Source organism: Pteropus vampyrus, unplaced genomic scaffold (assembly GCF_000151845.1).
Source record: "Pteropus vampyrus isolate Shadow unplaced genomic scaffold, Pvam_2.0 Scaffold221, whole genome shotgun sequence".
Lineage (NCBI taxonomy): Eukaryota > Metazoa > Chordata > Mammalia > Chiroptera > Pteropodidae > Pteropus > Pteropus vampyrus.
This window is the reverse complement of record NW_011889002.1, coordinates 2,625,749-2,639,256: the sequence shown is the minus strand read 5'-3', so window position 1 is coordinate 2,639,256 and position 13,508 is coordinate 2,625,749. Positions and strand designations below refer to the sequence as shown.

Here is a 13,508-nt window from a genome sequence, read left to right as displayed (position 1 = left end):
TGAGAGGAAGAGATATATCTGAGAGACAGCGGCTTAAAGCAAGAACAGATCTCCGTGCTTCCAAAACTTTCTCTTTCTTGAAAAGAACAGTCTCCTTCCTCCAATTTGGAGCAGCTTTCTAGAGAGCTGCCCATCTGTCTATGTCTTAAAAACAAGTCTCTATGTGTGCTATGCGGAGCCAGGCACAGAAGCGTGGAAGAAAAGTGAATTATAGACTGATACGAGGGTGGGGGGTGTATGAGTATATCGAACAAAACCAAGGGAATTTCCACATGGCCCAAATTTCAGAATGGAGGGCCCCAAACCAGTGGGTCCCAAGATGAACAAAGAACAGCTTCTGTTGGGTACATATCTTCCAACTTTCCTACAGTGTTGCCAATTCCTGGATGGTGATATCCTTTTATTGAGTTTACAGTTCAGTTGCCATGATGTGGGCACCGAGGAGTGGTTCTTAGGAGACACATTTCCTCACAGGTTTCCCTGTGACCTATGACACCCTTTTTCAGGATTGGAGTGCCATCTATAGCCATGACAAAAAGTAAAGGTGGCCAGCCTAAAGTTGGATTGATCCCTTGGCCCTGCTACCATAGATACAGCCTGCTATGTGGCTACCCATGTCATTTGACTCTGGCCTGCAGCTGTGGTCTTCTCACACCAAGACACTGGACTGTCTTCCCAGGGTATGCAAAGGAACTCTTTTTCCTCTTCTGTCTCACTCTACTGTTTCATTGATTCACTCATTCATGCCACAGATATTAAGTGGCCAGAGTAGGGTAAGCACCGTGCTAGGTACTGGAAATGAAATGGTGACAGCTCTAAGCTTTGAATTGTTTTCATCTCTAGGGAAGATCTGGCCAGTTTTAGATGAATGCAATAAAGTGATGCTCTGAAAGGGATGAGCACAGGGTAGTTCAGCCATGCCATGGAGGGGTGCCTGTCCTGCTGGATTCTGTCCTGGAGGCAGTGATATCTATGCTGAGCTCTGTAAGATGAGAAGGCGATGTGAGCTGAGAGAGGAGAGGGATAAGTGCGATGTATCAGTGGTGAGAGAGGGAACTATGGATAGAGTACAGAGTAATTAGGAGGTAAGGAAAGGATAAAGGCTGTAGGTGGGGGAAGCAGGGCATAAAAGTAAGACAGGACAGGTAACTAGATCATGAGGACTTTTGTAGGCCATATTAAAGGTTCAATTCTACTTTGCAACACAGAGGTTCAAATAAAGAAAATCAGTCAAAAACATTTATGAATCAAAAGGTGGAGGAGAGTCCTAAAGAAGGAGGTGAGAGCTTTGACTTCAAATTACTTATAATTTAATTGAGAATAGAGGAAAAAAAAATACATGAAATTGGCAGTGTAAAAAGTAAAACAATATAATTAAGCACTGAGTCTAGTGCAACCCAAGAGCTGTGGGAAGGACAGGAGAGTGAGCATTTCATCTAAATAAAGGAAGTGATATGGGTGTGACAAGTGCCCGAGAGGTAGTAGAAAGGGCTGGGCACTCAGCTCCAAGAGGCAGGATAGGATGGTTTCCTTTGTGAGGCTCCTTATTTGCAATAAAAGGGTGCCAAAATTACCACTGACTCTCTGAATTCCTCCAAGCATTTAGATCTCTGTATCATCAACAGTGTATAATACCTACATTCCAGGCTCTAAACAGAGAATAAAATACTGGCTGTTGTCTGACTCACAATTGGAACAAAAACAAACAAATACTTCTAGGGGAAATGGTATTTCTGGAGTTCGTCTTCTGCTTTGATCATCAGAAGGCTACATAAGTATACAAGATTATCTCCTTACTGGCAGAATTCCCTTCAATAGATTGAGTTTTATTATTTTGCCTCTTTGGCTTCAGATTTGATCAGATTTTATCAGTTTATGGAAATTAGATCTGTATTTTTGCTATGGGGACACAGTGGAGAGCACTGCCTACTATGACTTAGTGTCCCCTAAATAAAATGCAATAGTAGAAATTTCTTTGAGGCCTAATTACTAGTAGAAAAAACTTAGTTTCCTTTAAGAAAAAAGAACTGTGTACATTCCATCTCTCTCTTTCTGCTTTGGCTGTCTGGAAAGGTATTGCTAAATTTGAATCTCAATAATAGTGGATCAGCAAACCTCTGGTTGGTGTATTTGTGTTTCAGTGTTCTTCTGGGTCCTGATGTTCTTTGATATCTTCTCATGTTAAAGTGTGTGCCTTTAGTTGTAAGGCATCTCAAAGGTGGAGCTGGTTGGGAGAGAAGAATTGAAAAGAATAAGAAAAGAAAATAATTCTAAGGAAGGAAATGGCATAAAACACAAGGATAATGGGAAGACTGGTTTGAGCTGAAAGGAGTGAGCCCATCAAGATACTGTGGACAATGAGAGAGGGATATCAGATTAGAAAAGGAATACAAGCAGTGGACCAAGGCAACAGAGAGCTACAAAAGGTTTTTGATCAGGGAGTGGCAACATGAAACTTGTTTTAGGAAGGTTGGTCTAATTGCAATGTTGAGTATGTACTATAATAAGGAACATTTGGGCAGTAATGTTGGAAAAGATTAAAGAATAGGCAGTTATGAGAAACATTTGAGGGGGAAAGTGAATCACATTTGGATATGAGAAGTAAAGAAACAAGTCTTTGATTTCAGCAGGTGTCTTAGGGTGTTATTGTTGCCAAAGAAAGTTAAATTAGGGAAAGAGATTTGGGTGCTTTGGAAAGGGGAGGAGAGCAGGAAGAGGCAGATACACTCCTGATCATGGGGTCCAAAGATCCTGGATCTTTCTTTTGTCTTACTCTTAACTGAATAGAATCTAAATGGCCACTTTTTCACTAGGCAAGACACTGTCAAAGCCAACTAGCTTCCTAGTAGAAGAAGACTGCTCTGAGATGTTGGCCAAACTACATATTAACCCAAAGAACAATAGTGTAGTAAGTAAAAAAAAAAATTACTTAGAAACCCTCCTTAGAAGATTCGGAAAGTTATCATTTAACCACCTGTTCAATTCACATACGAGTTCATAAAATACTGGCATACTTTTCTTTCTTAGCCCAATGGAGCATTAATCTCTCTTTCCAAGTCAGTAGAGACTATTCACATTTCTTCCAACATTTTATTATAAAATATTTCAAATATAAAGCACAGTTGAAAAAATTTTACAGCAAGCCACCTGTATTACCCACCATTTAGATTCTACTATTAATAGTTTACCATATTTGATTTAACACATATATATGCATCTACTCATCTTATTTTGATGCATTTCTGAGTAAACTGCAAACATTACTACTCCTCTGAAGTAAATAAAACTATTTGTTTTTAACTTCTGTTTTCTGATTTTTTAGCAGGCTGGGCTGTGTCAGCTCACCTATGTAGACTATGGATATTAAAGAGAAGCTTTTGGCTCTCTCTGTAGGTGGTTTATCTACCCAGTCTCTCCTCCCCAGGCATTTGAACATTGACTCTTTAATTATAGTGGTGCCTAGCCTATGTACTTGAGTTCCTAGAAAGTGGGAAAGGGAATTTTTACAAATCCAATCATCTTTTAAACTCTAGTATTTGAGACTGAAAAGACCCCTGCAGGTAGTATAGATGGAGGGTAAGGAAAAGAAAATAGTTGTACCCTAGAGCTAGAAGCAACTTAGCTTATGTCTACATTTCTGAATTACTGTATATCAGATTGACTTAAAGTAAAATTTCACCATAAGCAACATAAAAGCTGTAGAGAATACAGATGATTAGAGACAGAAACTGCAGTGAGGGGAGCTGGTAAGGAGTGAGGTAAAAGGTTTTAGCTGGCAAATGTATAGTATTATTAAAACCAGAGATTGTTTTACAAGGATTTACAAAATAACTGTTATTGCATATAATTTTCAAGCTTAAGAAACATGATCAAGTAGTGTAATAACAAGCCTGGGTAAAATGGCATTCTATTAAGGTTTGGTTTTGCCTCCATTTTCATGTCTGTTGTATTTACGTTTAAGGTTTAATTGATGTTTTGACCATATATTTGCCCCTAAGGAGATTTTGTGAAGCTTTTCATTTCTTAAATAAATTAAAAAGTGACACATTTAATATATAGTAAGCAAAAACATTCTCCTTAATGTGCCCAGAAATGAGATCTTGTCAGTGCAATAAATTTTGATTTAAAACTATCTATCCATTAGCACCATAAACAAACCAAAGACATTATCTTAGAGACTTAGAGGAAAGGATATCAGTTTGGGAAGAGCCAACGTAAGGAATTAATTCTCAGATCCAAGTGTTGTCTGAACAGAGGAAGGGAGGAGAAGATTGAGGCAAACCTGAAGAGGGCAATATCACCTAAGTTCATTAGAAACAGCATGTGAAGAAGAAAGTCTCCCAATGACCAGTCTAAGAAAGTAGAAGCAGCCTTGTTTATTGTAGTAAACTCAGCTTAACAAAAGAGCTAGTATATCAAAGAAATGAAATAGAGGAAAGAAGCAGAGATCGTATTTTAAAGTGTCACTATCTGATTTTCAAAATGTGTAGGCTCCTTGAATTTCTTTCCCTGGAGAAAATTAAGTGCTCCTGTCCTCCCCAAGAATCTTACACATAAAAGGGTGACTATGATAACCATATAGATTCAGTAATTGGAGCCTGCATGACAAAGATGAATTGTCGGCTCCATGGGTTATCTCAGTGATTATAAGGCTGGCCTTTTTTGCAGGATTCAGGCAAATGCATCCCATTTTAAGTTTAGCTTCATATATAGAGAAGTTGTTTATAGGAGCTACTTATCTACTGGTATGAGGTGAGTAAAAGTTAAGTGCTCATTATTTTCCATGTTGCCACTCATGTAGCCCTGTAAGAATTCTCAACGGGCTGGTAAATTTTAGCACTTATTTACAAGGATATTTTGCAACCAGAGAATCTAAAGCGCAATTATTATACTAATACTTAAATCAATATTTCATGCTTATGTTCTGTCTCCAAAATATTCAGATGGAAATAGACATTACACCAAGGACAGGAGGAAAAGACATAACTTAGTAGAAAAAGATGAAAAAAAGAACAATGCTGTCCTTTTAACCGATACTTTCAGAATGAGATATTTAAAGAAAAAGCTACTAAAATGATGGCTTAATTGACAAGGGAAGATAGCTTCATTCCATCCACTCTGTTTACACATACTATTGTCTCAGCCCATGGTGTTTTGTTTACTTTGGGAGGAAATATTTTACCCCCTCTGAGATAATTAATTTTTGTCAGCTTCACTGTTTATAAGGGAAACTGAGAAACTGTTAATTGAAATACAGAATGAGTCACTGTTTTCAGCAATTTTTGGCAGCATTCTAATTTGTGTCAATCCCAGACTAATTATTAGATTTTTTGGAAGCAGAAGGCATATTTGACTTTTCTCTTACTGATTTTTTTCTTTCTATTTTTTTTTTAAATATGCGCTGCATGACAAAGGTTATATAATTTATATCAACATGAGGTGAAATACTACCACATTTGAAATATCGGGAGGTTTATTGCGTCATGCTTGGCTCTTCACAGTAGCTAAATATTTAGAAAGCTCACAGAATGTGGTCTTCCTCCTTTCTTCATTCCTACCCCCGGCCCCAACCAAAAATTGTGGTTCTTTTAAAGATCTTCTAGCTGGTATTAATCCACAGTCTATGGTCCATCACTAATGACATCACTGAAGTAAAACTTCCCAGAGTCATCAGGGAGAATTCATTTGGAAATCCAATTGAATGTCACTTGCAAAGGGCAGGCTCCTGGAAGAGGTGACCAGTCATGCATTCCTGAGTTATTTGTTGTAAAAGCATTAATCACTGTGAACTCATTTGCTCCTAATGCAAACACACTACATTATTCTACAGGAATTCTGTTCCAAATGATTATTAATGTAAAGAGCGGAAGCGGCTGACCGTAGGCAGGGTTAATAAAATCTGTCAGATCAATGGCTAGTATAATGAGGCTGTTAATGGTTGCTAATAGAAGTTGGATCTTCCTGGCTGTGGCAGAATGAAGGCAGGTAGAGAGGCAAGTGACTTTGCTGGGCAGAGAGCCCCATCTCTCACGTCCTGAGGTGGTCCTTGGGTGAAAAGAGCACTGATGTCAAACACAGAGCATTGCTAGGGCTCTGAAGTGGCCATAACTGGGAACACAGGCACTAGCAGTGAGCTGAGGAGGGAGTCATAGGGTGGCCATGGTGACTGCTCTGCTACCACACTCCAGCTGCTTGCATGCCGCAGCCTCTTGTAGGCTACAGGTCAGCATGCATCTGAGTGTCTGGTATTGTGGACATCCCAGAACTTTGCCTCACTCTGTCCATACTGGGTAAGCAATGAGATGAAGGATGATGATCACAATAAGAATGACAATTACAGCTAATGCTCACTAGAAGTTTCCGGAGCCAAGAACTAAGCCCTTTACATGCACTTATCTCAATCCTCAGAGCAGCATCCCTAAGACGTATGCTATTTATTATCCCATTTCATAAAGGAGGAAGCTGAAGTTCAGACAGATTCAGAAACTAGTCTAAAGTCAAATTGGAAAGTGTGTGCCCTTAAACACCATGTTCCTTTATTGGAGGGAGAGACAGGAGCTGTAGCCTAAAATCGGACCAAAGGAAGATGCAAGGTATGACAGTGGGCCTGGAACTCTTTCCATTTGCATATCTAATCAGTCAGTTATATTCAGGACCAACCATGGACAAAGTGTATAAAAGCTATGCTTTGTCCAAAATGCTGTTTCTTTAGGCTTTGCTACTAAAACGTGAGTACTCAGGGCCTTTTAGAGGCCTTCTTGTTCTGCAGCACCAACAGCAGCCTTGACAGGGGGCCTCCTAGGAGGCCCTCTCTGCCCAGTAATACCCTATACTTGACTTATTCCTTCTCATCCCACTTCTGTCCCCTCAAAACTTATCACATTTCCTGTCATTTGAGGGTCTTGATAATCTGACTGTACCTTAGCTAGCTCAGGTAGATCTGGAGGAAGCTACTGCCTCCTGAAGATGCCTCTGAACACAAGAATGACATGACTGATGGCAAAGACCACCCAGAGCCAGTGCCCAGGGTTCAAGCAGCATGAGAGCATGGTGACACGGGCACTGTGACATTCCTAAGCCTCAGTGACTACAGTAATCGAGGTGCTGACATAGCCGCCTTGGGGCTCAGAAATGGGAATGAGACGGAGTTTGCAGGTAAAGGCAATGGATGCAAGAGGGATAAAAGAGGAATGATAGCTATAAATGTAAAAAATTTACAATTACTAACACTATTAGATGCTCCTAATAAGCATAGAGTATGGCGGAAGGGTTTAATAAATGTGTTTAATAAATGAAAGAACATTGCACATAGACCCAAATCACCTACCTTTCTCAGATCAGTTCCCATAACCTAGGAGGAAGCAGGCTTCAGTAGCCTTTCTACCTGAACACACCACTATTCCTAAAGGCTAATTTCGTTGATTATATCATTGTTTAAATGTAGTGCTAAAGGTTTGAAAGATGTGAGAAGACAGATGATTATAAAGGAGAGGGCGAAGCAGAGAAAGAGTGGGAAGGACATGGAGGGTTTCAAAGGGAGATTCTCAAATACCCCCAGCACCTACCAGCCATCAACAACATAGTTACATGGCACAAAGTGCAATGGGGAATGCAGAGATGGGTTAAGATGTGTTCTCTGCACCCCAGATCTTAAAAATACATATCATAAGTGCAAGACTGTATGGCACAGGACATAAATGCAGTGAAATTGAGTGAGAGAAATTAGCAAGAAGAAAATTCATAAACAGCATCATGGAAGATTGCTTTGGCTGTGAAGAATATGGATGATGTGAATACAGGGAGCGAAGACACATTTCACAGAGAGTCAAGGCATGAAAAGAAGCGTAAAAGTGAGAACAAGCATGCTGGGTGCAACAGAGAATAAAGGAAACAGCCTTGTCTCAGTGGAGAAGAGTGTGTGTGTGTATGTGTGTGCATGTGTGCGCATGTGTGCATGCACATACACATGTGTGCACAGGTAAATATTGTATGTGTTAGGAGAGGGGCACAGTGGGAAATGAGCAGAACCAAAGAGGGTGACAGCACATTACAAAGTATCTTGGTAGCCAGACAAAGGAGTTTGGATCAGTATGATAAGCAAGAGAGTCACTGTGGGTCCTTGGACATCTAAAGAGCATAATCTAAGTCAAGTCTTGGAAAGTTTCATCTGGTAGTTGTGGAAGAAGGTAGATTGGAGAGGAAAGAGAGAATTAGAAACACTGTAATGCAGAAAAAACCTTCGACAAGATATGGCATCCATTTATGATCAAAACACTTAACAAAATCGGTATAGAAGGAAAGTACCTTAACATAACAAAGGCCATGTATGACAAGCCCTCAGCCAACATTATACTTAATGGTGAAAAACTTAAAACCTTCCCTCTAAGATCAGGAACAAGGCAAGGCTGTCCACTATCACCACTATTATTCAAGATAACATTGGAGATCTTAGAGAGTGCAATCAGGCAAGAGAAAGATATAAAAGGCATCCAAGTAGGAAACAAAGAAGTCAAACTGTCACTATTTGCAAATGACATGATTCTCTATATAGAAAACCTTAAAGAGTCCACAAGAACACTACTAGAAACAATAAGCAAATACAGTAAAGTCTCTGGATACAAAGTCAATGTTCAAAAATCCATAGCATTCTTATATCCTAATAATGAAGTGTCAGGAAAAAAAAGTGGAAAAATAATTTCTTTTGCAATTGCAACAAAAAGAATAAAATACCTAAAAATAAATTTAATGAAACATGTGAAGGATCTACATAATGAAAACCACAAGACCCTATTAAAAGAAATCAAAGAAGATACAAAGAAATGGAAAGATTTTCTGTGTTCTTGGATTGGAAGGATCAATATAGTTAAAATGGCCATATTACTTAAAGCATTATACAGATTTAATGCAATCCCCATCAAAATCCCATCAGCATTTTTTAGTGAAATAGAACAAAAAAACATCAGATTTGTATGGAAGCACAAAAGACCTTGAATTGCCAGATCAAATCTGAGAAAAAGGAACAAGGCTGGAGGCATCACTCTGCCCAACTTCAAATTATACTACAAAGTGACAGTAATCAAAACGGCTTAGTATTAGCAGCAAAAAAGACACATAGATCAGTGGAACAGAATCAAGAGTCCAGAAGTAAACCCATATTTATATGGGCAAATAATTTTCAACAAAGAAGACAAAAACATACACTGGAGAAAGGAAAACCTTTTCCATAAACGTGCTGGGAAAACTGGAAAGCCACCTGTAAAAGAATGAAACTAGACTCTTGTCTATCGCCACACACCAAAATTAACTCAAAATGGATTAAGTACCTAAATATAAGACCTGAAACAATAAAATGTATAGAAGAAAACACATGGACCTTGGACTTAAAGAGGATTTTATGAAATTGACCTCAAAGGCAAGGGAAGTAAAAGCTAAAATAATTGAATGAAACTACAACAAATGATAAAGCTTCCGCTCAGCAAAAGAAACCGTCAACAAGGTAAAGAGACAACCATCCGAATGGGAAAATATATTTGCAGGCAATGCCTCTGATAAGGGCCTAATATCCAAAATGTACAAAGAACTCATATGACTCAATAACAACAAAAAACAAATGATCCAATCAAAAAATAGGCAGAGGACCTGAACTTCTCCCTAGAGGACATACAAATGGCCAACAAATATATGAAAAGATGCTCAACATCGCTATTAGGGAAATGCAAATCAAATCCACAATGAGATACTATCTCATACCTGTTAGAATAGCTATAATCAACAGGACGACTAATAACAAATGTCGGAGAGGATGCAGAGAAAAAGGAACCCTCATACACTGCTGGTGGGCACTGCAAACTGGTACGGCCACTATAGAAAAGAGTATGGAGTTTCCTCAAAAAACAGTATTGAAACTACCATATGATCCAGCAATCTCTCTACTAGGTATTGACCCCAAAGACTTGAAAACCCATATCTGAAAATATATTTGCACTCTGATATTCTTAGCTGCATTATTCACAGTGGCCAGGACATGGAAGCAACCAAAGTGTCCTATGATAGATGATTGGCTAAAGAAGCTGTGGTACATATATACAATGGAATATTACTCAGCCATAAGAAGAGATGAAATACTGCCATTTGTGACAATATGGATGGACTTCGAGATAATCATGCTAAGCTAAATATGCCAGACAGAAAAAGTTGAAAATCACACAATATCACTTATATGTGGGGTATAAACCTACATATAAGGACAAACAGAGACTCAAGGACATGGACAATGGACTAGTGATTACAAGAGGGTAGTGGATAGGGGTAGAGGGTAGGTAGATGGAGTAAAGGGGGTCAAATATGTGGTGACAGAAATAAATCTAACTGTGGGAGGTGAACAAACAGTATAAATATATATATGTCTTACCGTTAAAGTATATAGCTAAAACTTATTGGATTTCATTAACCAATGTCATCATAAAGAAAAAAAATAAATGAATGAATGAATGAATGAATAAATAAATAAATAAATAAATAATTTTAAGAAATCAAAAGAAAAGAAACACTGTAAGCTGCAAAGTCACCTCAACATTATGATTTGTCACCTTTTCTCCACAGCACACATGCGTATTGCCCTTCTCACTAATTGAAGTCATCTTCAGACCATACTGCTATCCGCTGAAGAAGAAAGGACTCAGCATTTTGACTGTTGCTTTCCTTGCTTACATTAGCAGGTAAAAACTACAGAGAGAAAATCAACTTAAGAGTTGTTATTTGAGACTCTAAGGGATATTCCAGAAGTCCACAGCTCTATAAGAGTAGTCTTTATTTTGAGTTAATGGGGGTTAACCGTCTCTAAATTTTTAAGTAGAAAGATTCTTGTTTGCTTTTGCTACTCATGGAAACATCATATGCACAAGAATACACAGTTGTGCACAAACACATACATACACACACACACACACACACACACACACATACACAGAGCAAGTTACAAAGTCTTCACTCTCTCTCATGAAGAACTAATCATTGCAAAGCTAAATGTGTTACATTTTCCCCAAGAAAATGTTGATCTTTAGTTCCATTTGCAATTAAATATTTGAATGGCTGAATGAACCAAGGCATCTAAATATATTCCATCTAAAAAGACGATTGACGGTTTGAGAATGCTAGTTTTGGTCCATTCCTGTTGCCTGTAACATTATGGGTTTATTTGCATCAACATCTGGCACTAAAGCTCCTAGAGGGCATTTGGGCATTGCTCAGGGACCTGAAGAACAGCCTAGATAGTGGCATGCAAAATCATTTTAGAAACTGGCCTAGATTTCATCATTCAACCACCTGGGGACACTAATGCTCAGAAATACTGCCCAGTGATCTGTAATCAAGCAAAAGTGCTTAGCCTTCCACCTAATGACTGGAAAACCCCTTTCCATTCTATAGCCTTTTCATCCACTCCATATTTTTGCTCTACAGAAAGGAGCATGCCAAGCATAATGTCTGCAGATGAGAAGCTAATTATGTTCCTTCTCTAGTTTAGACTCACATAAACTGTTCATGTATGACAATCTGAGTAATCCCCCAATCCCTACCTGAAGGAAAGTTTAATTCTTTATGTTGCTGTTTCAGAGACAGAAGCTAGAAAGAGAACACATTCCAAAGGGCCTGGGCTCACAGAGCCTGCTCCATGGGCTTCATGAAGCCTCAGTCTTAGAGCAAGTAACCTTTGTGCTAGAACTCGGATGATGGTTCCTTCCTGGTCTTTGTTTCCTTTCTGTGATGTCTGCGCCTCTCTTTCTCTGAGTGCCCAAAGTCTTCCTTATTCCTCCTGTCTTGAAGAAAGTACTTGCTCAGTGAATTTGTCCCAAGATTCCAGTGATCTACACTGTTCTCCAGCCTAGGGATTTTACATTTTAATGAAGGTCATTTTCAAAAATAAGATTTCCTTGGGGGCCACCTGGTAGTTGATGTCTGAAGCATTGTGTTGAAGATTCTGAGGTCCTACCAAAAAAACATTGTGCTATCATTTAGTGACGTCTGCTGATAGTATGAGAATAGAGAGTGGTAGGATATGTGCCATGTATTTGCCAAATCTGGCTTAACCCAAATAAATAAATCCCTAAAGACAGAATATCTGGGACCTGGGATGGGGTAAGAGTATACATATATATCCATAAAGATATTTCCTTCTGTTGTATGTGCTAAGGAGAAGCAGAGTGGTAAATGGCTGATTATGCACATGAATTCTTATACTTTTTGGTAGGGAGTGGACTTTAATCTTATTTACTCTTTCTTGTCAAGTATAACTTTTGGAGTTCACATATAAGATAGTACTTTGATCTATTAACTTTTTCTACCTAAGGACTTGGAAGTCGATCATCGATCCTCAAATCTGATCCTTGTTCTTTTCCTCCTCAGAAACTAAGAAGGTACAAGAGCACATAAGGCCACTGGTATTTGAGGGCAAATTGCAGTGGCTGGAAAGATGAGCAGCAATGGTCAAGAGGGCTTGGCTTGTCAGTGCCTGGACAGGTGTTCTGACAATGCAGGGAATTGGGTCATTAGGAAAAAGAGGTGCAACAAAATGGGGGTCAGGTGTGAGTATATCACGTGTTCATTCCATTATTCACCAGTGCTAGGTACTGTGCTAGGATACCAAGGATATAGCAATGTACGAGATGCCATGGTTGTGGGTCAGCTGTTAGGAGTGCCTATTTTGTTGGTCAAATAGGGAAACAGTATAGCAGGAATAAGGTCAAGAATATGGGCCTAGTCCAGACAGAGCATGAGAAACAAATATGAGTCAGAAAAAACAGCAATAACTCTGAGCTGGGGAAACATTTCACTGCCGAAATCATATCACAATGACCTAAAAATAATTACCAAGACTGTGGGGACTGCCTCACATGTGGCACTTACTTTTTGTTATCTTTTCAGATTGCAAAATTGAAGGGCTGGCCCCTAAGTGGGAAAATAAAGCTTTGCAAAGTAGTAATAACTGCAAATCTTTCATTTCCTTTGGAAAGCATTAGTCACCTACAAATATGGTAGCTCAGTCACTCTTCCCTTCTCTCTCACCCCAAAACACCTCACCTAGCTTTCTCTGAGGCAGTGGTGAGGAGCAGAAAAATAGAAATGTTCCCACTGCTGGCTCTTGTTCATTTTTTTTAATGAACAAATATTTCTCCTAACACAGAGCTGGTCTTTCTGGGAAGTTACCTAAGGCTAACCCACAGCCTGTAGGAGGTTTGTATTTAATAAGTGGAGGTGAACCACTTATTATAAAATATAAGAACACATCACGGGAAGTGATGAAATAGAACATATGCAAGAAACTGTAAGAACACGGAGGAGGAAAGTGGTTACGTCTTACTGTGCAATGTGAGGAAGGTATGCATTGGATCTGGGTCCTGAGGGACTGGTTGGATTGGAGCTTCAAAAACTGGGAAAACGTGAACACAGCACTATTCCAAGGCCAAGAGAACATAGATCATGTTCAAACAATGGTCGGCAACTTGCTTTAG

At 39.0% G+C, this 13,508-nt stretch overlaps 1 protein-coding gene across 1 annotated transcript in view; it reads left to right on the top strand.

The window, feature by feature from the left end:
• ADTRP (androgen dependent TFPI regulating protein) overlaps positions 1–13,508 on the top strand; it is a 64,451-nt gene that overhangs the window by 36,566 nt on the left and 14,377 nt on the right. Inside the window, exon 4 of the mRNA XM_023538409.1 lies at positions 10,603–10,718. Coding sequence (XP_023394177.1) covers positions 10,603–10,718 — 116 coding nt within the window. The remainder of the gene's footprint in view (positions 1–10,602; positions 10,719–13,508) is intronic.